At 57.5% G+C, this 27,707-nt stretch overlaps 8 protein-coding genes across 8 annotated transcripts; 2 read left to right on the top strand and 6 right to left on the bottom strand.

The window, feature by feature from the left end:
• Positions 1 to 492: 492 nt before the first annotated feature.
• E0L32_007124 (uncharacterized protein) lies at positions 493 to 2,247 on the bottom strand (the record flags this gene model as incomplete). The annotated part of the gene is made up of 7 exons (XM_031141833.1): positions 493 to 723; positions 782 to 1,246; positions 1,299 to 1,592; positions 1,647 to 1,829; positions 1,900 to 2,066; positions 2,140 to 2,180; positions 2,240 to 2,247. 7 exons carry the CDS (start codon positions 2,245 to 2,247, stop codon positions 493 to 495), a joined length of 1,389 nt encoding a protein of 462 aa, XP_030993949.1.
• A 1,214-nt stretch (positions 2,248 to 3,461) lies between these two features.
• On the top strand, positions 3,462 to 8,972 carry E0L32_007123 (uncharacterized protein; the record flags this gene model as incomplete). Its single annotated transcript, XM_031141832.1, has 1 exon — positions 3,462 to 8,972. One exon carries the CDS (start codon positions 3,462 to 3,464, stop codon positions 8,970 to 8,972), a length of 5,511 nt encoding a protein of 1,836 aa, XP_030993948.1.
• A 390-nt stretch (positions 8,973 to 9,362) lies between these two features.
• E0L32_007122 (uncharacterized protein) lies at positions 9,363 to 10,197 on the bottom strand (the record flags this gene model as incomplete). The annotated part of the gene is made up of 2 exons (XM_031141831.1): positions 9,363 to 9,881; positions 9,928 to 10,197. The coding sequence occupies 2 exons, from the start codon at positions 10,195 to 10,197 to the stop codon at positions 9,363 to 9,365; spliced, it is 789 nt and encodes a 262-aa protein (XP_030993947.1).
• A 770-nt stretch (positions 10,198 to 10,967) lies between these two features.
• On the top strand, positions 10,968 to 13,005 carry E0L32_007121 (uncharacterized protein; the record flags this gene model as incomplete). Its single annotated transcript, XM_031141830.1, has 3 exons — positions 10,968 to 11,173; positions 11,297 to 12,027; positions 12,080 to 13,005. The coding sequence occupies 3 exons, from the start codon at positions 10,968 to 10,970 to the stop codon at positions 13,003 to 13,005; spliced, it is 1,863 nt and encodes a 620-aa protein (XP_030993946.1).
• Positions 13,006 to 13,360: 355 nt separating this feature from the next.
• Positions 13,361 to 14,070, bottom strand: E0L32_007120 (uncharacterized protein; the record flags this gene model as incomplete). Its single annotated transcript, XM_031141829.1, has 2 exons — positions 13,361 to 13,927; positions 14,038 to 14,070. 2 exons carry the CDS (start codon positions 14,068 to 14,070, stop codon positions 13,361 to 13,363), a joined length of 600 nt encoding a protein of 199 aa, XP_030993945.1.
• A 1,029-nt stretch (positions 14,071 to 15,099) lies between these two features.
• E0L32_007119 (uncharacterized protein) lies at positions 15,100 to 17,307 on the bottom strand (the record flags this gene model as incomplete). The annotated part of the gene is made up of 1 exon (XM_031141828.1): positions 15,100 to 17,307. The coding sequence occupies one exon, from the start codon at positions 17,305 to 17,307 to the stop codon at positions 15,100 to 15,102; it is 2,208 nt and encodes a 735-aa protein (XP_030993944.1).
• A 1,808-nt stretch (positions 17,308 to 19,115) lies between these two features.
• Positions 19,116 to 21,616, bottom strand: E0L32_007118 (uncharacterized protein; the record flags this gene model as incomplete). Its single annotated transcript, XM_031141827.1, has 2 exons — positions 19,116 to 20,534; positions 21,191 to 21,616. The coding sequence occupies 2 exons, from the start codon at positions 21,614 to 21,616 to the stop codon at positions 19,116 to 19,118; spliced, it is 1,845 nt and encodes a 614-aa protein (XP_030993943.1).
• A 1,745-nt stretch (positions 21,617 to 23,361) lies between these two features.
• On the bottom strand, positions 23,362 to 27,127 carry E0L32_007117 (uncharacterized protein; the record flags this gene model as incomplete). The annotated part of the gene is made up of 5 exons (XM_031141826.1): positions 23,362 to 24,534; positions 24,801 to 24,920; positions 24,977 to 26,292; positions 26,591 to 26,600; positions 26,651 to 27,127. The coding sequence occupies 5 exons, from the start codon at positions 27,125 to 27,127 to the stop codon at positions 23,362 to 23,364; spliced, it is 3,096 nt and encodes a 1,031-aa protein (XP_030993942.1).
• Positions 27,128 to 27,707: the final 580 nt, after the last annotated feature.

Here is a 27,707-nt window from a genome sequence, read left to right as displayed (position 1 = left end):
CGCAACAGGTAGGTGTTTCGGTGGTTCTAGCGCACGGGATCCCCACAATCACCACTGTGAGCCGCCTACAACTCCAGCAGATTGACCCACCATTGTGTAATTCCCAACTCTTACGGCGACATTTTGCCATGGCGTTTTTGTTGTCTTTGTCCTGTGAAGGGGTAAGGGCAATAGAAGCTCGCCGAAGAGAAAGTACTTCCATGCAGGTACGAGCATCTTACCAGGCTCATCAGTGGAGTCCTTCGTACCTGAGGTAGTCGTCGTCGACTTGGGGAACCAGTGAATTACTGAATTGATGTGTGGAATCCGTTGAATTCCATACGTACAAAGAGGTCAAAACTTGACAGAACCAGAAGACAGGGGTCGTAATTTCATACATCCAGCCGCCAACGCCAAAAGTCAATGCTGCCCAGCTCCAGCAGAGCTTCAACTCACCCAAAAAGTCAACTTACGTATGCTCAGCATACTCTGTTCTATAGGCCAATATCCAGTCTATGCGACTCGCTTGTCCGTCTCGGCGGACGTTGCTTGACCAGCTGCATCTGGGTTGAGATAGTTGACATCCTCGGCTGCCTCGTATTCTGAGATGAGATCCGTCACCACCTCGCGAGCCTCGTCAAACTCATTGAGGTTCTCAGAGAAAGGCGCTGTCTTCTTGTAGGCTTCGATGAAAGCATTCCGCTTGCGCATGCCGTCGTACTGTCGGACGATCCTCCGGAAGAGCTTTGTCTCATGTTAGCTGACAATGACCACCTTCAGGGTAGGAACTGAACACTCTTACTGTAGCAACGCTCGTGTGGTTCGCGAGCATAAGCCCGCTCACTCTGTGGCTCATGGGAACGTAGGGGCTGCGTTTCGTAAGAGCCACTTGAATACTAGCGGGACCCCACGGGATAAATGTTGCAAGCTTCCGTTCTCGGATGCGGAGCAAGCTCTTGTGCACATCTGTAGGATCCACCTCTCCTTGGATGACGTTCAGGATGGAGATATAGCAGCTCTTCTTGCCGGGCACTGTCGAGACCATCCTATTCTTGGGCTGGAGAAGTCTTCTCATGACATCCAAGACGGTCGTCTTGCGGACGGTCTTGGCTTGCTCGATTTGATCGCCAGTGAATGGTGTATACGAGGTCATGAGGAAGTGGCAGCGTGGGGTCGGGATTAGGGATGCTAGAATGCTGACCAGGTCATTGTGCATGTAGCCCGGGTATCTCAGGGTGGTTGTGCTTGCTGACATAACAGTCGAAACCTATACCGGCATTAATATCTCGTTCGGCATCGAGATTGTCATCAGAACTTACAAGCTGGTTTGTCTGTTGGAAGGAGGGTTCTTGGACATGAAGTCGGTCCGCAGCGATGTGGGACAGGGCACCGTTGTCGAGCACCACCACCGAGTCGGCATTTTGAGTCAATCGTCGCATGGCCAACATACTGTTGTAAGGATGCACAACAACATCGCCCGAGTTGGTGGTGTCAGGGAATACTGAGTAAGTCTGTATGATCTTCTTTGGGAATCGATCATTAAGCCTCTCGAGGAGGAAAGAGCCCAGCCCGGAGCCAGTACCACCTGCAATCGAATGCAGTAGCATGAAGCCCTGAAAAGGAGATCAGCGACGGGAACAGAGTATTGCACCTCGATATAATCGTACCTCTAGCGAGTCGCTTCCGTCGGCCTCACGGTCGATCATCTCCATGATCTCCTCATGGACGGATTCTCCGGTCTGGTACCCATCACCCCAGTTGTTTCCGGCTCCTATGCCGTTCTTGCCAACGTAAAAGTTTTCTGGGTTATAAATGTTCTTGTACGGTCCGGTCTGAATGCCGTTGATCACCTGTTTGAGGCGGTCAGCAAGTGGTCGCGCACAGAGTGGTCGCGCACAGAGTGGTCGCGGCAGTACGCACACGGGGCTCGAGATCGATGAGGATTGCTCTGGGGATGTATCGAGTGTCGTCGCTCTGATAGTAGAAGACATCTTTGCGATCACCACCTTCAGTTGCAAAATCCTCGAGGTTCCCGTCTTGGCTGATTCCGTGCTCCTGGCAGAGCTGTTGCCAGAACTGGCTGCCAACTACGTGCGCGCGTCGGTTCGTTAGTGGGGAGAACGAAGCAACTTTTGATGCCCAGCGGGGTAGACAACATACTGCTATTGCCGCATTGGCCGGCCTGGATGGTAATGATTTCTCTGGATGAGAGGGTCAGATCAGTGCCGTGAGCTGGATATGGGAGATCTCATGGGCATACCTAGGCATCTCGTGGTTGCCAGTCAATCATGTGCGAGATTGCGGCCATCCTCTGTTAATGGTCGAGGGTTGGGAGACGCGTCAATTCGATTTGCGACACGCGATAAGATACAATCAATACCTTAGTTATCGGGCGGTGTGGGCATGTTCGCTCAATTGTACACGGCTCCCTGGTAACTGGCCCGGCTTTTGGTAAATTGGCCCCACCAACCTTGGCTTGACACAATGGAAGGACTCGCATTCCTTATCCCAGCTGGCAGTAATGTATTTCAGCCCTCGACACACCTTAATTCGAGTACAAGCAAAACGCACGAAGCTGAGTGCATTATCCTGAATTGTTGATTGAGTAGGATGCCCCGAAATTTCGCTGTTAGATCACGAGTTCTTTGTATCAATGCTGGCTGGCTGTCTTTCTCCAAGCACATGCACTCGCCATGCCGGCAGCACGAGCTGTTGCTACCTAGGTAGTTCATCCACAGCAATCAAAATGCTGGTATCGAGCCTTGGATACAACCTTGACCTTGAAGATCAACGATAGAACCTCCATCTCCTTTTTGATGGCCTTCTCCATGAGCATACCACAGAACTAAGCTGAAATGAGCTTGTCTAACTGGGTAAGGCGCTGAAGAACGGGCCGGGGACCACTAAAGCGTTCAACTAGCGTACTGACATCACCTGTTGTGGAGACCTCCAATTTCAGCCCATGCCTCTAAACTCCCCCCCCTGCGACACGGGTCATTGGCGTTGGCGTGAAACTATCCCGGCTGTGACTTTTGTCCTGATCCCCAAACCCGGTCCAACGATATCCCACGATCTCAGCCTGAGATACTCCCAGACAAGCAATCTCTTGGTGTCAGGGGACTGGATTGTCTGGATAACCTGGCCGTAAGATTTCCCTTGGCCTCATCGTCAAAGTGCATGCAGCTTGCGCCTTATTAAGCTAGAGCATCCGAAGTAAACACCAATTCCGCTCACCCCTACAGTGCCTCGAGGATTGCTCGGAAGACGACCGCTCCTCGTCCACTACGCATCTCGAAGACTCGCGCTGGAGTAAATCTCAATCGACTGATATTATTCCGAGTCTACCTGCGTAGCATTCCAAGCCTTTCGACTTGATTGCGTCATTGCCAACCCTCTGTGATGCTTCGCCATTGACAACCGCCCTCGAATTTCACGAAGTCTCACTCTCGGAGCACCGCAGCCTACCGGGCGTCTGGAGTAGGATGGCTTCACCTTCTCAGGATGATGCTCGACAGAATGCCAAGCGGTCGCCCTACGAGAATACGATAACGTTGCCGATTCTCGATAAAGAACTGCCTTCCATCCCCGAGCTCACCTCCCCTGCGCTCAGTCTACCCACCCGCATCAAAGGTTCACCAACACCTAGTCCGGGCCATACTTCGCCGGCAATACCGAACGGAAACTCTGAGGCACCAGACTATCTGAATGGTGGACTTCCCCATGATGGGGTCGTCCCAGATCTGTTGAACAGCAAGCCACGATCCGTGCACTCGGCCATCGAGCCTACGACCGCCGCAGCTCTTTCAGACTCCGGTATTCCCGAGAGCTATGCAGAGGTGCAGACGCCTTCGTTGTCGCCGGAACCCGCAGACCGGCGGAGCGTACAGTTCTCAAGGTCGGACGTCGTCATAGATGCCCAGACGCACACGAGACATGGCTCGTGGGATGCTGGCATCCCCGCCCGGTCTAGAGCTTTCATGTCGCGGCTGAAGGCTCTGGCAGTTCAAGGAGGCTTGCCCGCGCCGAGGGCACCAAGCTTGCATGGCCCTGGCTCAGATACTGGGGGCCAATCGACTGCAAGCTCGCCAACGATTGGGCGGGGTGCTCGGATGGCACACAGTCTCAACGAGGATGGAAGTGACGCAGATGCAGACGCGGAGGAGACGGCAGACGAAGCACTGCCCGAGGACAGTGCCGCCAAGTCGAGGAAGAAGCGGAGGCGCATGCGGCGCCCGAAGCTCCAAACGCAGTCAACGCCGGGCACCCCGCGGCTTAACTTGCCCGATCCAGACTCGCCCATGGTCAATAGAAGGTCCCTGACGAGAAGGGCCACGATGCCGGACCCTGGCGAAAGAGTCGGCCTTTCTGAGGGCGAGGGTCGGGATCATCTAACGAGAGAATCTGCCTGGCGACGAGGCAGCTCGTGGATCGGTCGCAGTGAGGATCACGAAGATGCCGAGAGTCCTTCTGGACGAAGGCTCGGCCATATACGTCGCATTTCCGTCTTTGGGGGAGGCGGAGGCGGCGGGGCTTCCGATGGAGATGCCATGACTCCGCGCAGGCCCTTCTTTGCTGGCGACAGAGCGTCGACCTTCGGCGCTCAGAAATGGAGACAAGTCAAGAATACGCTGAAGCTTTTGCGGCAGAAGAAGGAGCAGCAATTCGACTACTACAAGTCGGCAGAGTTGATGGCCGAGCTTCGCGCTGGTGCACCGGCCGTGTTGATGTTGGCTAGCATGATACAACGCGACGAGCACGGCAACAAGAGGATACCCGTCTTACTTGAGCAGCTCAGACTTAGAATCACCGATAGCTCTCCGGTAGAAGACGGAGAGAGCGAGCGACATTGGCTCTTCACCATCGAGCTTGAGTATGGGAGTGGTCCTAGCCGCATGCGATGGACTGTGAAGAGAACCATTCGTGAGATCTTGAACCTACACTGGAAGTACAAGCTGGATCTTAGGAACGACAAGTACCTCCACACGATACAGCTTGGAGCAAGACCGAAGCAGCCACGCTTCCCTATCTCTGCGTTTCCGTATGTTCGCGGTCTCCGGGGTGTCGACGCCTCAGACGAGGATGACGGCGTCAGCAATGCTGGCGACGACGCCGGAGAAGGGACTGCAGGGGAGGGGACTGCCGGTGAAGCAACCGCTACCGAAGCCGAAGGCAGGATAGCACCCCGAAGGAGAAAGTCACGCATGGCCATGCTTGGCATGAGCCGCAAGTCGTCCACGGTCGCAGGAGGCGAAGACCAAGGCGCCGACGCGGCAATGGACGAAGCCCTCGCCAGGCGCAGGTACATCGAAAGGCAGCAGAGAATGCTGGAAAAGTACCTTCAAGAAATGATCCGCTGGCTCATGTTCCGAGCGGATAGCAACCGGCTGTGCCGCTTCCTGGAACTGTCTGCCCTCGGCGTTCGGCTGGCTGCTGAGGGCAGCTACCACGGAAAAGAGTGCTTCCTGCACATCCAGTCCTCCAAGGGTCTAGACTTCCGCAGGGTTCTCACACCCGCCAAGGTGATTGAGCGACACAGCCGCAAGTGGTTCCTTGTCAGATCAAGCTACATTGTCTGCGTTGAATCTGCCGAGAACATGAACATCTATGATGTATACCTTGTCGATCCCAAATTCAAGATCATATCAAAGAAGAACAAGCTCAAGCAGATTGGCTCGAAGGACAAAGCCGAAGAGGTTGATCTGACCTCAGGGCAGCCACACCGCAAGCATCACACAATCACTCTCATGACTTCGGAGCGCAAGGTCAAGTTGTGGGCTCGGAACCAGCACTTGATCCGTCAGTTCGAAGAGTCTATCACAGACATGCTGAAGCAGACGCCGTGGCACCAGCATAATAGATTCAACAGCTTCGCGCCTGTCCGTACTGGAGTCTTCGCGCAGTGGCTCGTTGACGGTCGGGACTACATGTGGAACGTCTCTCGAGCTATAAGCATGGCGAAAGACGTCATCTACATTCACGACTGGTGGCTCAGCCCCGAGCTGTACATGCGGCGGCCGGCATGTATCAGTCAAAAGTGGCGGCTTGATCGTCTTCTGCAGCGGAAAGCTAGGGAAGGCGTCAAGATCTTTGTCATCATCTATCGCAACGTCGAGGCTGCTATCCCTATCGACTCGGAGTACACCAAGTTTGCCCTGCTGAATCTGCATCACAACATCTTTGTTCAGAGATCTCCCAACCAGTTCAAGAAGAACCAGTTCTTCTTTGCGCATCACGAGAAGATCTGCATTGTAGACCACGACGTGGCCTTTGTTGGCGGATTGGATCTCTGCTTTGGTCGCTGGGATAGTCCTGAACATCTGCTCCACGATGACAAACCCACGGGATTCGAGCCCGAAGACAACCCCAAAGATGCGGAGCACTGCCAGCTCTGGCCCGGAAAGGACTATTCGAATGCCCGAGTTCAGGACTTTTACTCGCTGCGCGAGCCGTACAAGGAGATGTATGACCGCACTAGAGTTCCGCGCATGCCCTGGCACGATATCTCGATGCAAGTCGTAGGGCAGCCAGCAAGAGATCTCACGAGGCACTTTGTACAGCGGTGGAACTATCTGAGACGAGGACGAAAGCCTACCCGCCCGATTCCGTTCCTACTCCCTCCTCCAGACAGCAATGGAGAGGAACTGGAGAACCTGGGCCTCACAGGTACTTGTGAGGTGCAGATCCTGAGATCGGCATCCACATGGTCTCTGGGCATCGACGAGACGGAAGCAAGTATCCAAAATGCCTACATCAGCATGATCGAGGAGTCGGAGCACTTTGTCTACATGGAGAACCAGTTCTTCATCACCAGCACGGAGACGCTCAATGTGAAGATCCTCAACCGCATTGGCGATGCCCTTGTCGAGCGCATCATTCGAGCCAACGAGAACGACGAGGACTGGCGTTGCGTGATCATCATTCCTTTGCTGCCAGGCTTCCAAAACTCTGTCGCTGACCAGGATGGCACAAGCGTTCGACTGATTCTGCAGTGCCAGTTCCGTAGCATCTGCCGCGGGGACGATTCCATCTTTGGGCGCCTCAAAACCGCTGGAATCGAGCCAGAGGACTACATCCAGTTCTTCAGTCTTCGGCAATGGGGTCGCATCAACCATGGCACGGTCCTGACTACTGAGCAGCTCTACATCCATGCCAAGACAATCATCATTGATGACCGTGTTGCATTGATTGGATCGGCCAATATCAACGAAAGGTCTTTGTTAGGGGACCGTGATTCCGAGTGTGCAGCGATCGTCCGGGACAGGGACATGCTCTGGTCGACAATGGGTGGTAAGCCCTATCAAGTCGGCCGCTTCGCTCACACCTTGCGCCTCCGTCTCATGAGAGAACATCTCGGACTGGACACAGACGAAATCCTTGCCGAGGACAGGCAAGCTGACATGGAACGTGAAAACGAGTTTATGAACGACATGAACGATATGTACAGCGATGATTCCGATGCTTCGCCAACAGCCGAGGGCTCCCGCCGGCCTCGATCGAGATCGCGGCCCCTCATCTACAGTCGTACCCCTAGCATCAATCGTGATGTTGATCTCGAGGAATTGGAAAGCCACGTAGTACCTGAGGAGCCGGAACTGGACCTGCAGACGACCCAGGCGTCCGGTAGCAAGTCCCAAGGCTCGGGGGAGACCAAGGTCGTCGCCAACCATGACAAGCAGCAAAAGGATGTCGAGGGTTTCGGTGAAGATCGCTGGCGTATGGCCCACAAGCAAGGCATCGATCAGGGCCGGGACTCGGTCATCATCGACGGGCAAGAGGTGCTTGTGAATCACGTCTTTGGCAAGGGCGAAAACCCGCTGAGCCCGAGCCAGGCGAATCATCATCATCATCACACCGTACCCAACGAAGTCCTCAATAATGACGAATGCTCTGCCAAAGACAAGGTCCCGCCTATGCCGCCCTTCAACCGCCGGACGACAGATCAGCTTGGGCTTCTACGAACCAGTCAACTTCCTACCCTGCCTCTCACCGATGACACCGACATCGGTGGCCCACCACTGCATCTCGATACCCAGGGCAACCCGAGTAACGGTCCAGTCAACCCGCTGATGGCCGATATCAGACTTGCCGATGTCACGCGAGACTGTATGCGAGACCCGCTGAACCCCAACTTCTACAACGAAGTCTGGGCCCGCGTGGCCGAGAACAACACCAAGATCTATCGCCGCGTTTTCCGCTGCATGCCGGACTCGGAGGTCACCAACTGGCACGAGTTCCAGGAGTTCATCACCTACGGTGCGCGCTTCCAGGAGAGCATGGAAGGGACCAAGAAGAGCGAGGATCCAGAGCGCAAATCCGAGTCGCACCCGCCCAGACACGGCACGTCTGGCGGTGCGGGCATCGGGGCGCCGTCTCCGGGCGCGGCGCTCGCCAGCGTGGGCGAAAAGATCGCCGCCGTAGCGACCGGCGGCGGCGAGAACAAGAAGGAGAAGGAGTCCTCTGGCGAGTTTGACGAGAAGGCCAAGGAGAAGGAGCCGTTCCCTGCCGCGCCTCTGAAGGAGAAGGAGCCTCACACCGACATGGAGAAGGCGGCCGAGGCCGAGCGCGCACTCAAGGAGCACGACACGCACGTCGCCGGCGGCCCTACAGCCCCAACTAAGGAGTCAGAGAGTGCTATCGACGACTCGCAGCCGGCCGCCAACAAGCCAGACAAGGGCAAGGAGCGCCGCGCGACCTTCTCGGCGCTCGAGAAGCCGCCGACCGGTGGCCCGAGCACAGCAGCATCCACCGGCCAGCAGCAGCCTGCGGCGGCCGCCAACGGGGGATCCGTCAAGCGCAGGCGGCGCGCCGGTACCAAGGGCAGCCGCCGCGGCTTCCAGGGCACCGACGACCTGCTCACCAAGGCCGAGGCGGACGACCTGTGCGGCATGATCCAGGGCCACCTGGTGCAGTTCCCGTACGACTGGCTGCTGGTCGAGGAGGGCAACGGCAACTGGCTGTACCAGGTCGACCAAGTGGCTCCCTTGCAGATCTAGTAAGTGCTTTTCTTTCTCTCTCTTTCAGGTATGATGTTTTTAATGGGTACTAACCAAGCTCTTTAGTAATTGATCGTATGGTTTGGTGACGCAACCGGCTTCCTTGACTTGGCTTTGTCTCTATGGATTGGATCTTGCCTTTGAATACACAGTTTGAACCCATCACAAGAGGCGTTTGGCGTAAGGAGCATTCCTAGCATCGCGATCAACTTGGAAGTGTGTATTCCAGGCTTGGTCGTGCGTCTTCTCTCTTATGTACATATTTTACATCCTACTATACAGACCGTCATAGGTCATACAAATGAACCAGCCCATGAGAGCATGCTGGATATTCGGAAAAACACAGCTCACATGAAAATGGGGCCGCCTGACGTCGTGACATTCTGGCAATCAATATCGCTCGCTAACCCAGATGGCGCCCCGGCAGCCAGCCCGGATCACGCCTGTCAGCAGCCAGTGCGGCTCGGCCTTCTTGGCGTCGTGCTCGACGGCGTGGTCGAGGTGCTCGAGCTCCTCGTCGCGTATCCTCCGCAGCGTGCCGATGAGGTCCGTGAACTCGGGGCCGACGTCGTAGCCCTGGGCCTCCCACTCGCCGACCATCTCGAGCAGGGTCCGGATCTGCTCGTTGTAGTGCGTGCCGATCTCGGTCTCGACGGCCTCGGTGCAGGCCATGGCGGCCTCGCGGCCCATGACGGCGGTGGACCAGCCCAGCCCCGAGGCGAGGGCGGACCACAGCGGGTACAGGGCCGTCGGGCGGACGCGGTGCTTGGCGATCAGGGCGTTGAAGGTCGAGAGGTGGCCGGCCTCTTGGTCGTACATGTGCTGCATCAGGGGCCGGAGGTGCGGGTGGGAGCGCAGGATCGGGGGCATCTGGCCTGCGTAGATGAGGGTGGCTGCGAGCTCGCCCGTCTGGTTTACGCGGAGCTAGCGTTGGGCAAAAAAAGGGTGTGAGTACCGGAACAGCAGGAGAAGAAGGAGAAGAAGAAAGGAGGGATGTTTTGCGTACGGCGGAGGAGAGGTAGTCTTTCTGGGCCTGGGTGAGCGGCTTGCGCTTGGGGATCTTGCCGGCGGCGTTGCTGCTGCTACTACTACTGTCTGGGGACCCATTGGCTGCTGCTGCCGTTGCGCGGGCTTGGGAGGTGGTAGAGAGGCATTGGCATCGGAGAGGATTCGCGGCGACAGGGGCCCGGGATGCGCGGCGGAGGAGAGAGGTGGGAGGGCGCATATTCGTTTTCTAGTGCCTCCGGAGAGGCTGTCTGGTAACCTAACTCGACCAATGGCGGCCTGTGCCTGGAGTTGCGAGAAGAGGTCTGCGATGGGCGGTTCAATAACTCCCTGTTGGCCGGATGCGATACTGCTCCTCTGTCCAGCTCGAGCTGTCATGCCATAATTGATTCATTTTCCAGCCGTCTCCTTGCTTATCGTTATCGCTACACCGAAGACGACAGGGATTCTCCAAATGCACGTCAGACCCCGCTAGGTGCGCTGTGATTGGATGAAACCCACCTCCCGGCCCAGTAATATTTCCGGCCACTCTGTCGCTGCCCGCCCTGCCGCCTGCCGCCCTCAGCCAAGCGAGCCAAGTGCGCTGTGTTCCAGGAAGCTGCGGCGCTGACAATCCGCGAATCAGCAACGCGACGGTCCAGCCGTCCAGCCATCCAACTCTGGACAATAGCTGGCCGCGGAAAAAAAGGGCTGTCAATAGGAGGCAATTGATCCTCACCACCACCATTGTTGGTTCTCCGATTTTGGCCGGCCTTATCCCTTTTAAAGAGAAAAAACTCTGTCTTGGGAGGAGGCTCTCTTTCTTTTCTTCTCCTCAACATTCTGTTTGTCATCTTGTCCTCATCAGCAGAACACCGATTCCGCATCTCCTGTTCTGCGCTCCTCTCTGCACTACTGCGCAAACAGTCTTGTCTCTCCGATTTCTCACAGCAGCACGGCCATTAGACAGGCACCAGAACAGAACTCGATCGCAGAAGATATCTAGTCACCATGTCTGACGTCGATGACGAGCTTCTCGCCCTCGCGGGCGGAGACGTCTCCTCTGACGAGGAAGAGCGCTCCATTGTCAGCCGCGGCGAGTCGGAGTCGCCCGCACCGCCCAAGAGATCCACAAAGGGAACAACGAAGAGGACCCCGGTGAAGAAGACCAAGCGACGGGCCACGCCGGGCGATTCGGAGGAGGAGGAAGGAGAGGCGTGAGTGCTCCCTGTTTCCTCACTTTTCGTATCACTTGTACATGACCGTCGAGCGGGATCACGGAGCCTCGTCGACTCAAAACCCGCCACCGAGCACATTGCTGACATGCCTTCCTGTTTCAGCTCTGATGCGCCGTCCTCGCCGAGCTCACAGCAGTCCGCCCCGATGGACGAATCCGACTCTGATGCGGACGTCGCTCCTAGCGGATCATACGATGAGGAAAACAAGTACCCGGTCGAGGGACTTTACGCCAGCTTGGCGGAGAAGGAAGAGATCTCCAAGATGCGCGAGTTCGAGCGAGAGCAGATCATCGCCGACAGAGTCCAGGAGAAGGAGCGCATCCACCAGAACCGCCTTCTGCGGCAGCTTGTCAGCAACGACGAGCAGCGTAAGAAGCGCACCGCCAGTGCCGCTGGCCTCGAGGACGGCCAGCGCAAGACCTCGCGCGTCCGCACAAAGGTCGGTGGCACCAAGGTCGGCGAGACCAACTCGGCCCTTGACACCCTCAGGAACCGCAGGGCAGAGAAGAACGAGCGTGTCCGGCGCAGAGAGGAGGATCGAGAGCGGCGGCGAGACCGGTCGCCTTCCTACAAGGATGACTACGAAGAGGGTGATGAGAGCGAGGTGGAGTGGGCAACGTCCAAGTCCAAGGCGAGATCGCATTCACCGGCGGCCAAGGACATCCCTATGGCAACTCTTGAAGATGTCGAGCGTGTTCGTCTCAGCAGGAGCCGATTCGGTCAAGTCTGCTTCTACCCCGGCTTTGCCAAGGCCATCACGGGCTGCTTTGTGCGCATCTCTATCGGAGCGAACGATGCTGGCGAGCCCCAGTACCGCATGGCGATCATCAAAGGTACGCAATGCAGATTTCTCTTCTCTGATGGAACAGAGCTAACGATTTCCAGGTTTCACGACTGGCAAGGCCTATGCAATCCCCGGCTTGCAGGGCCAGCAGTTGGTTACCGATCAGTATTGCATAGCAGCTCACGGCAAGTCCTCGCGAGAGTGGCCCTTTATTGCCTGCTCAGACAGTCCCTTCACGGAACAAGAGTGGTCGAGATACCAGAAAGTCTGCCAGGGCGAGGGCGTTGCGCTGCCCAAGCGTCCGGCCCTGCTCAACAAGGCAGATGATATCAACTCGCTCATCAAGCGGGACTGGAACGAGCACGAGCTCGCAGACAAGCTGAGGCGCCAGTCGGAGCTGAGGAATCAGTTTGACGGCACCGAGCGGAAGCGCCTCGAGAAGGAGCTGGAGAGGGCCAAGAACCTGGGACAGGAGGCAAAGGTGGCCCAGCTGCAGGAGCAGCTCGACAACCTCGAGACGCCGCGCCTCGCCTTCCGCACGTCCCTGACGCCGGCCAAGAAGAACGGCGCCGAGAGCAGCACGCCGTCGCAGCAGGAGCGCCTCGCGCAGCTCAACGCCGAGAACCGGCGGCGCAACGCCGAGGCGGTGCGCAAGGCGCAGCTCAAGGAGCGGGCCAAGGCGCGCGAGATCGAGAAGAAGCTCGAGCGCGGCGAGGCCGTCGAGGAGGACACGTCGAGGCGGCTGCGGACCAAGGCCAAGTTTGTGCACGACATCAACGACACGGGCGAGAAGAAGCCGGGCGGCAGCCAGACGGCGAGCGGCGCCAGCACGCCGGCCAACGGCGCGGGCACGCCCAAGCTCGGCGCGCAAAAGGGCTCGTCCTCGTCGCTGCTGCCGCACCTGGCTAAGCTGCAGCAGCAGAAGGCGGTGGACAAGAATGGTATCCCTACGATTCACAAGCCGCTCATGGACGACGACATCATTGGCGCGCTGGACCTGGATATCGACGAGGATATCCTGGTTTAGCGGTCTGGGGTAGCGGGGAAGAAGTGCGTGGGTATTTCGCGGAAACACAAGACGTTCTTTCTGTGAGACAGAAAGTCAGGTTCATCAGTAGGAGAGACGGCAAAACATCAGCGCCAATAGCAATCTTAAGCTGTGCATTTATTATCCTGGGTGCGAATATGTCGGGCTGTGATGTGCTGATCAGGATTCGACACTTGTAGGCTTCCTACAGATGATGATGCTGCCATATATGTACAGGAAATTGACTTCAATTTTGTGTTGGATCTATCTTGCCTTTTACTCAAACATTCAGACCAATTCACGCCCGCGTTGTTAACAAAACAGTCCGTTCCATCACCCCCCGGACCACACCAGATCACGAACTTGTCTCCGACCTCAAAGCCCCATAAGGCTGCTCCTCTTCAAAGCCTCCACCACCACCACCACCGCCAGGCTGCCTCGCGCCCCGGCCTCCGCCGCCCTCCCCGCTGACGAACCCCAGCACCGCCGCCCGCGCCGGGTCGTCCTTGGACCCCGGCTCCGCCTCGATGCTGTTGCCCGGGCCGGAGCCCTCGAACCCGCCCTCGCGCAGGTTCTTGCCGCGCGGCCCTGCCGTGTCGCGCACGAACTGCGCGTCGACGTAGCTCGGTGCCGCCGCCGCTGCTGCTGCCGTGTTGGTGCCGCTGCCACTGCCACCGCCCTCGCCGGCGTTCTGCTGGCGGCCGTGGCTCGCGGGGACGGAGGTGGACTTCTTCCGCGTGTGGTGGCTGCTGCTGCTGCTGTTGCTGCTGTTGTTGTTGCCGCCGCCGAAGGACTGGGACTCGCCGGCGGTGCGGTTCTGGGCGAAGGCGCCGCCCTCGCGGACCGACTCGGCGGCGAGGGACTCGGCGGGCACGGCGCCGGCGGACTCGCGGGCGACGGGGGCGTCTTGGCCCAGGTTGACCTGCGGTTTTGGCAGAGTGTGTTAGTATACATCGCTTGATGCTCGCTGGCCACCACTGGGGGTACGGACGGCGCGATGGGAGGAAGAGGTTTGGGGCATTTTGTTTTTACCTTTTGGCCCTCACTTGTTGCGTGTCGGGACATGAGTGATTTCTATTATTTGGGTTTGTCCAGGAGAGAGAGAGAGAGATGATGAAGATCGTATATGTATATTTTTATCTCTGATGATGTCGTCTGTGTAAGTGGCTCTTCGGAAGGAGAAGGGCAATCAATACTGGGAAAGAAAAACCAGAACTGTACTGGACTTCGCCCTACTTTATATATCAATCCCCTTTCTCTCTTACAGCCTTCCACGTTATCATAGGCGAAGTATCTTGCCCTCTCTGCTGCGTAGTTCTGACATCATGGACTTACCCAGCCAGCGGGTGATGTAATAGTTTGCCCACCAGGGAGGGTTGTTACACTGCACCCAAAATGGTATCCCACACACAAAAGCACATGGTGGCAAGAGATCCAAGCGATCAGCACGGCTTTTTGTAGACGTAAAAACCCACCATGTTTCGCTGCTGTTCTGGATATCTCGATGTCCCCTCCTTCCCTGTCCCGGGTCCTGTGGAGCGGGACGGACAAAAAGGTCCGGCCGTCTGCGTGGGCGCCAAGCCGGGCCCCGGGGCCGGCCGGAGTTCGCTCATCAGCACATACCTGCACGAACTACAAGGGGGTTCGTTCAGGTGTAACTAATCCTACTCATCAAATCACCAGGCCCCAAAACCCGTTTCAGTCAAATCAGAGTAGACATAGCCTTCATAGATCATATCTTGACGTCTTGGAGTTTTCATTGATTGGCTTTACTTTGCTTTGCTTTATTGCAGCTGTAGTTCTGTAGTTCTTCGAGATCAACAACAATCGCATCGCAGAAAATGATGTGTATGTATGGCTAGCTTCCCAATTCCAATAAAAGAAGAGCAGAACGAGCATCAAAACTCCCGGGAGACAATGTCCCCGTTGCAGAACCGTAATGCGCATGCTCTCCCCTCTCTCCCTCTCTTCTTCTCGAGGTGTCTCTTCACCACGCTCCCTGACTCCCTTCTCCTCGCCAGCCATCATCATCATCATCATCATCTCTACCAACTCTTCAAACCCCCTTGAGACCAGCCTCTCAGATCGAGCACTCTACAGCCCCCGTCTACCACCCGTACTCATAAGCGTAATCTTCTGCTTCTTCTTCTTCTTCCCTCCAGCACCAGCACCAGCACCACCTCCTCCTACACCTCCTCCTGCTCCCAACCCTCCTGCCGCTCCGCCTCCAGCCCCCGCCACCGCCGCCGCCGCAACTCCGCCAGAAGCACCCTGCTGCTTCTGCGCCCCCGCCTCGTCGCCCGCCTCGACGACCCCCAGAGCCTCCATCTGCAGCGCCAGATCCGCATCGCCGCCCAGCGTATCCAGGAACTGGTCATCCTTGAGCCACCCGTCGTCGACATCGCCCCTCGGCACCTGCCGCTGCGCGACCATGCTCGGCGACACCGGCACCGCCGGCGTGCCCCACACCGTCTTGTTGTTTGCCGACGGAGGACTCGTCGACGACATGTCGGCCAGGTGCGCGAACCCGTGCCGCGGGTGATTCGGCGGCGTCGACCCCGGCGCCGCCGCGGACCCGAGCGGCTGGAAGTCGTTCAGGTCCACCACGACGGCGGCATCCGACTGCGGCGCAGCAGCAGCAGACGACATCGACATGGCCTCGTCGCTGTACCGCAGCACGGCGCCGTCGTCGAGCGCGCCAAAGTTGCGGCGCGCCTCGCGCAGGGCCGCCGCCTCGATGCGCTCGGCCTGCTGCCGCTCCCGCTCCTCCTGGACGGCCTTGTCGCGGTTGCGCTTGCGCCGGCGCTCGATCTCGTCGGCGAACGCGGCGAGGATGTCGGCGGGGACGATGTCGGTCCAGTCGCACTCGAGGAAGGAGATGAGGCAGCCCCGCGGCAGGTGGCCCAGGTACTTGGCGCGCCTGCGCATGGCGTCGTCGACGACGTGGCCCGTCGAGATGTGCTCGACGCGGGGCAGCAGGGTCGAGGGGAAGGACGAGAAGGAGCCGTACTTTGTCTTGAGGATGCGGATGTCCAAGGGGGACAGGTACAGATGCGGCGGAGACGTGTAGAAGTAAAAGTCCTGCTCGGCGTGGTCCGCCACGTCCTTGGAGGTACTCCTGACGGCAGTCTTGGCCGTGTCATCGGCCAGAGCCAGCTCGATACCCCCCAGGCTCTCGACCTTCTCTATCGCTGCCTTGATCGACCTGATCGCCTTCTGCGTCCACTCGCCGTCCTCGTGAAACATCAGTTCGTCCTCCTTCTCCTGCCTGATCAGGTCCTCGATCTCCCTGTCGTACTGCTCCGCCATGTAGGTGCCCGTGCCGCGCATGATCCTGGCGTAGTCGAGCACGTTCGCGGCAAAGTGCCACGGGATCCGGCTCGCAGAGGTCAGCACGTCGGCGCCGCCTTCCCTGGGCAGCGCCAGCGTCGACTTCGCGTTGCGCAGCATCAGCCTCAGCACCACGTCGTCGCCGGGCCGGGGCAGGGGGCTCTCCTGGCCGGCGTAGAAGCGCACCGGCCGGACCTCGGAGATGTAGATGCTGTCCTCGCAGATGGGGCACTTCTTCCAGCGCGGCGCCCTGCGCTCGGCGGGCCCCTTGGCCTCGTCGTCGTCGGCGGTCGAGTTCATGAACCGGATGAGGCACGGCAGGCAGAAGATGTGGCCGCACTTGGCCATGCGCGGGGCGACGGGCTCCGAGAGGCAGATGGGGCAGGAGCCGGCCTGCGACTCGGCCGAGGCGAGGATCTGCAAGACGTCAGCCCAGTCGAGGTGTTCGTCGGCGTCGAGGGCGTGCGTCGAGTAGTCGCCCGCGGGCGAGACGACGAATCGGTAGTTGGCGTGGACGTAGCGGGCCTTGTCCATGGCGTGGTGGCCCGAGCCCTGTCCCCAGGCCGGGTTTCGCCGGTATGACCGGTTGTGACCGCCGCCGCCACCACGACCGCCGCCGCCGCCGTAATGATGGTGGTCTTGATAGGGACGGGGCGGCAGGGAGTAGTTCATGAGGTGGGTGATGGAGGTCTGGCCGCGGCGGCTGGACGCGTTTCGGAGGGCCCTGATCTCGGCCATTGCATCGTCCTCGTCCACCTGTCGGTGGCCGGGCTTCTTCTGGTTGCGGTGCTGCTTCCGCGAGGCCTGGCCTTTTCTCGGCGCCGAGTAGGACGGGGAGGAGCCGGCCTGAGAGGAAGGGCGGCGGACGGATTCGAAGCTCGAGGTGGCTTGGGAAGCCGGCGGCGCTGGCGAGTGAGATGCGGAGACGGGTGCCGAGAGGGACTTGCCCAGATTGGACGGTGCCGAGCTCATGGTTCAGCCGAGTGCCTGTTGGGGAGGACGACGTGGAGGCTGTCGTCACATGAAGCACGCCGAGCTGGTGGCTTGGATGGTCGACTGGCTCGAGGGCGTCGTTCTGTGGGAGGGAAGTCGAGAGCAATCGGAGATGCCAAAGGGACCACCGCTAGTCTCCTGTCGTCATCGCCCGAGGGTCGTAAGATGATTGTCCGGAATCCCTCGCACGGAAGAGAAGCAGGTCATCGACATGCCCTCTCCAAGGGCGTCGGATGTGTTTCGAACAAAAGAAAAAGAAGATAGAATGCTTTGATGAGTGTGATGCTGGGATCGAATCGGGGTCCGGATAGAAGGACCCCAGAGGGAGGAGAGAGTGGATGGGATATCAAATCAAACCCAGCCAGAGAGCAGAGTCACGGCGGGCGCGGGGCAAAATAGCATTCGGCGTGACGAATTTGGGAGAGACTCGAGGGAGGATTACTTGTCTGGCGGGTGGTAAAGCATTTGAGCTAGCACTAGTTTAACGACCTACTCCATACTCCGTACAAAGAGCTTGCTTGTGAGGAGCCGAAGGACGAATGGGAACCATCACGTGGGGCCGCCCGCTACTACCGATTCGCGATCCATGCATCCAGTGATTTCCATCCAGTCCATCTACACACACCCTTCCGTGCTTGTCTCGTCCATCAATGCCGACGAGCTTCCCCGTTTCATACGCCATCCTAACCCCATTGTGGCATGACCTTTGCGGCCATTGTTGTTGTTGGTGTTGCTTGACCGTGCTAGGTATTGACGCGACATTCCTTCGCGTTCTGGAAGACTGATGATGAAGAAGATGAAGAGGGGACCAACGATTCCCGACTGATGAAGGTGAGCCATGTCATAGGCATGGCGATGTCACTTCGAGCAGCACCTCTGTGGCTCAACCATGGCCCCACCCTCTAACACGTCGCAAGTTGTTAGTTAAGGTAGTCATGTAGCTACAAGTAGTCATAATTGTTCTTCCTATCAATGATCGAGACTCGACTTGAAAACAGAGCAGGCAGTCAGGCAAATCAACCCTCCCAAGTCTCCCAAATCCAAGAGAGCCCCCTGAACACACAACACAACACACCAAAAACAACCCAAGACTTATTTCTGTCACCACAAGCGCGCTCTCAACGTAAACATATAAGCAGCATCATCTCCGTATTCTATTCTCCTATCCTATTTTTCCTCCCCCCTGACCTCCACTGACAGTTATTAATGCGAGAGAGAGAGAGAGAGAGAGAGAGAGAGAGAGAGACTGCCACCCACCCTTCCTTCCCCCAATCCTTTCCCTGAATTCGAGCATGCAGAAACATCAAAGCAACCGCAGATAGACAAATAACGGCAACAAACAAACAACAGCGGCAACTTTATGTACTCGAGGCGCGCTCTTCACGCCAGCTGACACGATCCCAACCAGGCTAAAATAGCGAAGAGCAGGCGGCGGGCAGGAAAGAGGCGAAGCACAGGTATAGTGGTGATTATCGTACATTGTAACGGTGCGCGGAGGAAGCTGTGGGAACAACATGTCTGCATGCGTATACACGCCGTCGATCGCCCCTTCTCAGCTTCGGCTGAGACGGAGGGATCCTGGGCATGGCAACATGATACAAACATCGACCCGGGGAATCATGACCAAATGGACCAACTCGTGCAAAAAGAGCCACAACGAAAAGAGGAAAAAGAGACCAAGCAATAATCCGAAGCCACAGAGTACGGACAGAGGGCGTGCAGAGTGCCTGTAGCCAAGCCTGACGCTTCACAAAGCCCATCCTACTTGACACATTGACACCCTGGATTTAGGCCTTGTCCTTGCTCGACGTCTTGGACTTGAGCTTGTTGAAGAAGGAGCTGAGACGGTTCTTCTTCTTCTTTTCCGTAGTGGCGGGGCTCGCGGGCGCCTTGCTAGCGGCACCAGCAGCATCAGCAGCAGGAACCGTGGTGGCAGCCTTGGAAGGCGTGGCGGCGTCCTTGATAGCCTCGGGGGTAGCCTGGCTAGTCGTGCCCGTGGCGGCAGAGGTAGCCGGTGCAGCGGCGTCAGCAGGTGCAGCCTTGTCGGCAGCCTTCTCCTCGCCACCAGCGGCGGGCTTGACTTCCTTGACCTCCTTCAGCAGCTCGGCCTCAACCACCTTCTTCTCCTCGACGGCAGCCGTGTTGGCGGCCGCCTCGGGGTTCTTGCCGGCCTCCTGGATCGACTCCTTGACTTCGGCGGGGACCTCGGGCGAGACCTCCTGGCGCGTCTCCTCCTTGGCGGCGTTGTTGATCGTCTCCTGGACCGAAATGGGCAGGGCCTCCTTGACGGGGTCGGGGAGCTGGGTAGCGGCCTCGGTGGCAGCCGTCGTGGCCTGCTGCGTGGCAGCGCTGGCCTGCTCGACGACCTTGTCCTTGGTGACGGCAGCGGTGGCGAGGGCAGCAGCACCAATGCCAGCTGCGGCGGCGGTGACACTCTCGACCAGGGTCTTGTCGTTCTCGGACTTCTCGGTGCCCTTGCCGGCAGTGCCCTCGGAGGTGGAGGGGACCTTGCTGACCTTCTTGAGCAGCTCCTCCTCAACCTCCTCCTTCTCCTTCACCTCCTCGGCAATGCCGCTGGCCTCGGGGTCGACGCCGGCCTTCTCCTGGCTCTCCTTCACGACCTCGGGAACCTTGGGCTCCTCGAGGGGCACCTTGGCAGCTAGGGCAGCAGTGGTAGAGCCAGGGGCAACAGAGCTAATGGTAGCATCAGGGGCGCCGTTGATGGGCAGGCTTGACTCGGGAATCATGTTGCCGGTAACGGGGGGCAGGTCGGTCATAACACCAGGAAGAGCGTCGGCTTTCTCGTACGACTCCTTGTCCAGCTTGACGTGCGAGTTGATGTCGGAGGCGTTGACCGCGGGGACCTTCTCGCCGGGGGCAAGCGTGATGGGGTTACCAGCACCTTCGCTAGCGGGGATGGGGTTGATAAGCTTGACCTCCTTGTCCAGCTCGTTCGCGGGAGTCTCGGGGAAGCCGCCGGGGATGTCTGACGGGGTTTCGGCGGGCTTAGTCTCGTTCTTCTCCAGAGGAACGTCCTTGGCGAGAGCTGCAGTGGTGGACTCGGGGGAGACGGAGCTCAGGATGGCAGCGGTTGCGGGCGCGGCCTTGATAACGTCCTCAGGAGTCAAGACGTTGTTGTCGATGCCACTGGCGTCCTTTTCTTGCGAGGCCGTGTGGTCGGTCGTCCAGTTGCCGTCAACAACGAACTGAGTGGAAGCGATGCGAAGTTAGCTTAGTGGTCGACAAGATCTGGGAACCAATGCACAACGGTATACAGATTGAATGCAACGGACGGGCTCGCGTAAAACAGCGATAGGGAGAAGCAAGAGTGTTTTTTTTTTCTTTTAGGTTTCAGGGAGGATTTGGGTGATTTGCTCTTCCTCCCAACAAACACAAGATTAAGCTCTTGTGTCAGGTCCGACTCGGCCGTGGTCACTTGAGCGCTTGCTCATCGCTCCTCTCGCTTACGAGGGATAAAGAGCCGGGGGCCACTGCGTTGCGTCATCGTAGCACCCAGATCTTCCCCAATTGACAGGGGACGACCGAGGAGGGAAATGACGGTCAGAGCTCAGATGACCCAGCGATCGCCGTCTGGACCGTGCTGAAGAGTGACAAGTGCGAGTGCCTCATGTGCCAGCATGGGGCCTTAGCTCGATACCAGCGCTGTCCTGGGAAGGGTTGGCGGTAAGAGGGTCGCCGAGAAAAGGTACCAGGGGTTTCCGAGGCAGCGCATGTGCGAAAGCATGGGGAGGTAGATATGCGAGCAAGACACCACAACCTCACCCACACCGACAGTTTTGCGACGGGCAGCAACGAAGGAAGACGCCTGGTCTTGACAGCGGAAGAAAAAGAGGCCACGAACCTTGTAGAGGATCTTGTCTGTGAAGTCGGGAAGGGTGACGGTCTTCTCGAAGTGGTCGCCCTTCTTCTCGAGCTTCTCCGTCTTGGCCCAGTTGTCAAAGGTGCCGGTAACGTACACCTCTTCGGCGGCGTGGGGCCTGTTGGAAAAGGGGACATTCCCCCGCGAGTTAGCATATCTGAACTCAATCGCGACGACGTTTGCCTTGTAGCCATGATGTGATGCTCCATTTGCATCCGCGATCCCCGCCGCCTGCCGAAGGGGGGTGGTCGAGTTCGGGGCACCAGGAGGACTGGACTGCCGAAGAAGCAATTGAGTGCGGCGACTGGCTCCCGTCTCCCTCTCGACCAACCACCACAGGCAGCGGCCAATCCGAATGCGACAGGGAAGAATAGCAGAGACGTACCACTTGAAAGTAAAAGTAGCCATGGTCAGTGGTGTTGATTAAGGGTCCGGGTATCAGGAGCAAAGCGTTTCGTGGGGTATCAGAGGGAGCGATGCGAAAACGAGGTCGATAAAAACTATTCAGGTTTTGCTTGCGCAGCGCAAGGAAGGTCAGCAAAAAATTGAACAGTCGGTATGACCTCAGAGGGCTGGAGCTTCGTGAGGTGTGGTGGGGGGTGGGAGAGAAATCCGCCGCCCGGCTTTCCGTTGAGAGAGATAGTGTCCATGTAGCGCCTGGTAGCCCCTTCAATTACAGCCAGTCCAGGTACCTCTTTCAGGCAGGCAACCAAGCTTGCGAACACGAGCCACTACCTAGGTACCTAGGTAGCTAGGTAGCTAGGTAGCTAGTCAAGCATTGAAAGGTCCATCACTCACCTTGAGAGTCACAAACAATGATACTGATTCAGATTGAAAGAGAACGGTAGAGCAAGGCAGAGGTGTCAAAGGACAAAGATGAGTGAGATGGAGAGAGACAGAGATTGTCAAGTGTCTGGTTCGAGAGGGCCAGTTCTGATTAGAGAATCAGAGAATATGAGCCAGCCCGCTGGCGAGATTGTAGCCTAGGTACCTTCAAATGCGAGAGGCTGGGCTGGCGGGGATCATACAGGAGTCAGCGTGCTTCCCAGGTTCATCAGCATCAGGACAAGCGGGTCCTCGCAGGGCCAGCGCTAAAGTTAATTTCATTCTTGCCTGTGAGGGCCGCTAGAAACAGCCAAAAAGGGCAGCTCGACCTCCACCGGTTTCTACAGCCTTCGCTTCTGCATCGGCCAAATCGGGGCTCGTATCTGAAGTCTCCTTACTCCGTGCAAACGGACGGACGCGGACTCCAAGGGAAATCTCCGATGTGATGTCGTGTGCGACGACGTCAAATTTGAGGCGCATGTCAAACCCGTCCGTCACATGCCTTGTCGTCTTGTCCGCCCGGCTATGGACCTCTGCTGAGACACTCGTGACTCAGGCGCTTGTTTTGAGACACTGAAAATGCCTCCCGTCTTGTTCTCGAAGCTATCGACAAGCTTCCCCAGATACTAAGTTGTCCGTGCCCGTTCATTGCCCAATGGGCCCAGGCGTCGTATGCATGCCCCTGTCTTTAAAAGCACCATTCAGCTGCCTCAGCCCCCGAATAGCGTCTCCCAATCGATCTAAATTCAAGCCTCCTCCAAATTACAGGTGACAAGCTGGACAGTGGTTGCTTGCTTCTTTTCCAAGATGCGACGCGAAAAACGTGCTGGATCGGCTAGTCTCAGGGGCCATGCAGGTGCCCAGAGGCCCTTCATCTACCATGTGGACACCGTCTCGTTGACGATGATCGCCAGTCACTTAGGCACACCAAGCCACACATGATCATGTTCTGCATCAAATCGAGCTGCGTCTTTCATGCGATATTCCTGACCAACCTGCTGAGGTCTTTGAGATGATCTTGTCACGAAGCAATACAGTTTAGTACCATTTAAGGACATCTAAAAGTACACGGATATACTGGAAAGGAGAAAAGAGACTCTCGAGAAATTGTATGAGAAAGAAGGAAGGAAAAGAACAAGTTGATGCCCCAGATTGCTTTCGCCAGCCACCATGTGTTTCCATCATCGTCATGTCATCCATAATGATACAATGTTGTACAAATGCCCTATATGTTACCCATATCCAATTCCTTCCCGAGCATGAACAGAGTCAAAGGAAAAAAGAAAGGAGAAGAAAGAACGTAAAGAAGAGAAATGTATAGGAAGAAACTAGAACCACCTCCAATTGGCCCCCTCTTCAAGCTTCTTCAAGACCCCAACGGCATCAACAAACAGCCGGCTGCGCGCACCCTCGACGCACTCGACCTCCAGACGCCGGCGAATCATCTTGACCACGCCACCGGCAGCCCTCCGGCTCGACTCCCGCGTGGCCCGCGGCAGCTCGTCAGCCCTCGTCCCGGCCACCCTCCGCAGCCAGCCGACGGCCTCGTTCTCGCTTGCGTCACCGTCGTCGCAACGGCCGGGGTACCGACGCCCATAGGCCCAGCAGATCAGCGAGCAGACATAGACGGCCCAGTACTCGGAGAGATCATACAACCAGCCGTTCTGGCCACCGTCGGAGAGAGTTTCATCCGAGTCGCGCTCCAGGAAGGCCACAAGTGCACGAGCGGCGAATCCGACAGCCTTCGCCACGGACATGCTAGTACTGCCGGCCGACCGTTGCTGGGCGCGGCCCTCCGCCCAGATCTTCAGGCGTTTCTTGTGCTCCAGGAACGACGTGGCGGGGAGGATCTTCTGCGAGAATATCCAAGTGTCGCCGCTAACGGCCAGGAGATCATGAAGTGGTGTGTGGTTGAGCGCCAGGTAGGTGTTAGCGATCGGACATCCACCAAACAGATAGGATATCCGGTCCTCGACGTCACTGTTGTCAGCCATGCTCTCGGTGTCATCCGGCCATTGTCCCTCAGGAGTGTTGCTAGCTGAAGCCGCGCCACTAGAAGCTGCCGAGTCTTTGCCCATGACGGTCCGCCTTGGTAGGCGCAAGGATTCGAATGCGAGAATCACAGCTCGATCGAAGATTGGGAGTGCCTGTATGGAGGATGGAGAGAGAACGTCTGGATGGGGAAGGAATCCTGGCTTTCCAGCAAGGGGGTCGGCTCTAAGCATGGCAGCCCACGAGTCGGCAGATGGTGCCCCCCAAAGAGCCGCAGAAGTCGACGCCATTGGGATGGGTGGGGTCGGGCCAGCCTGGAGCAGGTCGAAGCCTCGCAGTAGTGGTTGTTCCTGGTATTTAGAGGTATGGTTGTCAAGGAAGAAGCACATCGAGAGGAGCCGGCGACGGACTTCGGCCTCGATCCACGTGTGCCACCGCTCCTCGTTGGCGATGGGGAGGCCATCCTCGAATGAAGCCTCGTCGAAGAGTGTGTTGTTTTGATCCAGGACCTGTTTCAGACCGCAAGTTGACCATTTAGCAACAGAACCACCACCTGGCTGAGAAGGCGACGAAAGAAATAGTTGAGATAAGAGGGCTCGGCGACTTCAAGGTTGCCACGGGGAGCTGAAAATGCCGAAGAGAAATAAGAAGCTCCGAGGGCAGCCATGGCCAAGCAACTAGAAAAGAGTAGAGACAAAGGAAAAGAAGAAAAGAGAGTTTTGCGCGGCATGTCCGCTTCATGTTAAGATGACGGTAAAGACTTCTGGGAACTCACCCTCGAGTAGAGAGATTCAAACATCTTTGAGGGGCGCGTGACCACCTTTCTACCTCGGAAACGAGCGAAGAACTCGCATAGGATGATTGCTTGCATGGTTTGGGTCGTCCATGCCGAGCACTGGATGGTTCTGGTCAGCAAGCACTAACGAAACTCGAGTCTGTAAGGAGACCTACGCATTTTGCCTCCTGCCAAGCGTGTTCGTGCAGCAGGTTGCCTCTGAGGCGGTCCTCTTTGCTGTCGAGAAATTGGGTCGCGACAGCCGCCATGGCGTAGGACAGCACGGCTTCGGGAGCGGCCTCGAAGGAAGCACGGTGGACGACGGGGTAGATGATGTGGAAGCGGTTCCAGTAGACATTAATGTAGTTGGGGATTGCGTTGCGAATTGTCCGGGGCAGAGGCGAGATTGGCACTGCACTTGCAGCACAACCGCCACCGCCCATGCCGTTGAGCTCGGTGAAGCTGCCGGTACTACCGACAGTGAAGCCCATTGCGCCGCCGATGCCCTGGAATGTATCGTATGCGTTCGCACTTGCGTCCACCGCCAGCACTTTCTGGCGTCCTAGGCCGGCCGGCATGCCTGATCGCCCTATTGGTAGCGCCAATGATGGCGCAACTAAAGTCTCAGCGGACATGGTCGTAGTGGTTATGGGTGATGGACTACGAACTGAAGAAACAGAGGGGTCTTGAAAACGAGGAGAATTGACAGTCATAGAACGGGCACCGCCCACAGGAACATCGAGATAGTCGAAATTTGACGTCTGAGAAAGAGCATGGGGTTGAGGCGTGATGTCAGAAGGGGAGAAAAGATAGGAAGTAGATGAGGCCAGGGGGTCCATAGCACCCGGGTCTGGGCCAGTGGAAGGAGAGTAGCCCAAGAAGCTCTGATGCTGCCAATCGCCCATGGGCGAGGCATGGTTGGGAATCCAAGCATGCCGCAGCTGTCTCGAGTTGTCTGTGGCCGGCGTGGTCGAGTAACTACTATCAGTCGAAGAAGCCCAAGGAGAGATATCGGGGATAGTATGTACTAGATCAGGAGGGTTATCCAACTGCATGTGGGCATCGAGCCCCTGCGTGATCAGAACGAGGGGGACTGCAGGTGTGCGAGGGGTCATCTGGTTGATCATCTGGCCTCCTGCTGAGCTCGATGCCGGCGAGGACGATGTGTAGCGAAAGTTAGGAGCGTAACCTCCATAGCTTGGCTGGTTCTGATCACTGCTAGGGCTCCCGTATCCTCCAGCACTGGGTTCGTGACTGGAGGAAGGCGTACCCGCGGCCCGTCCCGAATCCCGCATGGATGGCGTGTAGGCACCACTGTTGTTCATATAGCTCGGGGCCGCGGTCGTGTATGCCGCGACTGACATTTGGCTCATGGGATCGAGCGGCGGTTGAGTGGACTGCAGAGTTTGCGGCTGCTCGGGCAGAGTCTGCGATGGTTCCCGGGGTCTTTGGCCCCCACGACCCGAAGCCTTGTCACCTTCTTGCGCACTAGCTGTCGCGTTAGCCATCGACGCCCTCTGTGCCGCGACCAGGGACCAAACCTACTGTTTTTGCAAGTGACGCGTTAGCAAGTCTTGTCTGTGGAACGCTCTGTCGCACCCCGGATAGGTACACGCATGCGCCGGCGTTTGGTGGCTCAACTGATGGCGCCTGTGATCTCGTTAGCGTTGCGGCTCTGCGGCCGATCTGGAGAAGGATCGAACCTCAAGTGCTCCGCTCTAGTAAACACCTTGACCAGCCAGTCATGTCAGTATAGAACGCTCGACCTATGCTAGAAACGAAGTGCGTACCTTGGGTGGCCTGCACTGATCACAGGTGTGAACAGGGACACCTTTCTTGGCCCGACTCACTCTTCCGGTGATCGGGGTCAACTTGACCGGAGACTCGCCAGGGGCAGTGTGATGCATGGGTCGGGATGGATAGTTCGAAGAAGTCATGGTTGGACCGCCACCACTGCCTCCCACAGACGACGAGGATGCGTACCCTGCTTGCTCCGCGGACTCGAGACTCGCGGTGCTTCTTCTCCTGCTGTTGGTTGGTCTTGACGATGAGGACGAAGCTGTTGTGGACCTAGATGGTCTGCTAGAGCGTGAACGTCTTGGACCAGGACCCGAAGTGTCTGAACTCGGGTTGATGTCGTTCTGTTGGCCGGGGCTGGTAGCATAGCTGGGATGATGCGTTGGGTCAGATGGCCGTGATCCTGGATGGGAGGCTGAAGCTGGGGTGCCGGCCGGGACCCTGTCCCTTTTATCACCATTATGGCTCGAGCCTGGGCGGTCATCATCGCCATCGACGCCCATAATAAACTGGAGGCTAGCTCTGGCCATGCTGGTGGTCACTCGAAAAAGCTGGTTAGTAATGGCTCTCCTCGAGTACACAGCCCTGCAAGCTGAAGGCTGATAGGATAAATAAAGAGCTACAGGTTTGAGAGATGGAAATAACATGAAGCAGGGTGAGATCTGGAGGGCATGGGTAACGGAGCGCAAGAAGCGAGGCTTGACGGGTTGGTCGAGGTAAACGCGGAGCAGCTCAGCCCTCGAGCCGTGACTTGATGTAGACTTGTCAGAAGATCGAGGGGACGTTGGAGAGGGCTGAGAGATGTCGCCTCGCCAATTTTGAGAACAGCGTCGCCATGGGGGTTGAAAGAGAAAAAAGCCCGTGATAAAGATAGTCTACCTGCGAGCGACTTTACTATATCAAGAATTGGCCAAAGAAAAAGGCACGACCCTAGCCCGGAAAGATGGGGACCAAGTGTTTCTACTGCCTCTATCGAGGCTTGGATTGGGGAATACCACCTCTCTCCCCTTTCCGTCGGGAGGCTGTCGCCATGCCCATGTCATGCCCCTGTCAGCACTGGCTGAGCTGGTGGACGAACAGGGTACACAAGTACATGGGCTGCTCGGGTCG

Source organism: Thyridium curvatum (assembly GCF_004353045.1).
Source record: "Thyridium curvatum strain D216 chromosome Unknown NODE_42_length_358865_cov_86.645117, whole genome shotgun sequence".
Classification (NCBI taxonomy): Eukaryota; Fungi; Ascomycota; class Sordariomycetes; order Thyridiales; family Thyridiaceae; genus Thyridium; species Thyridium curvatum.
Note: the sequence above shows the minus strand (reverse complement) of the source record. Positions and strands in the feature narration are given on the sequence as shown.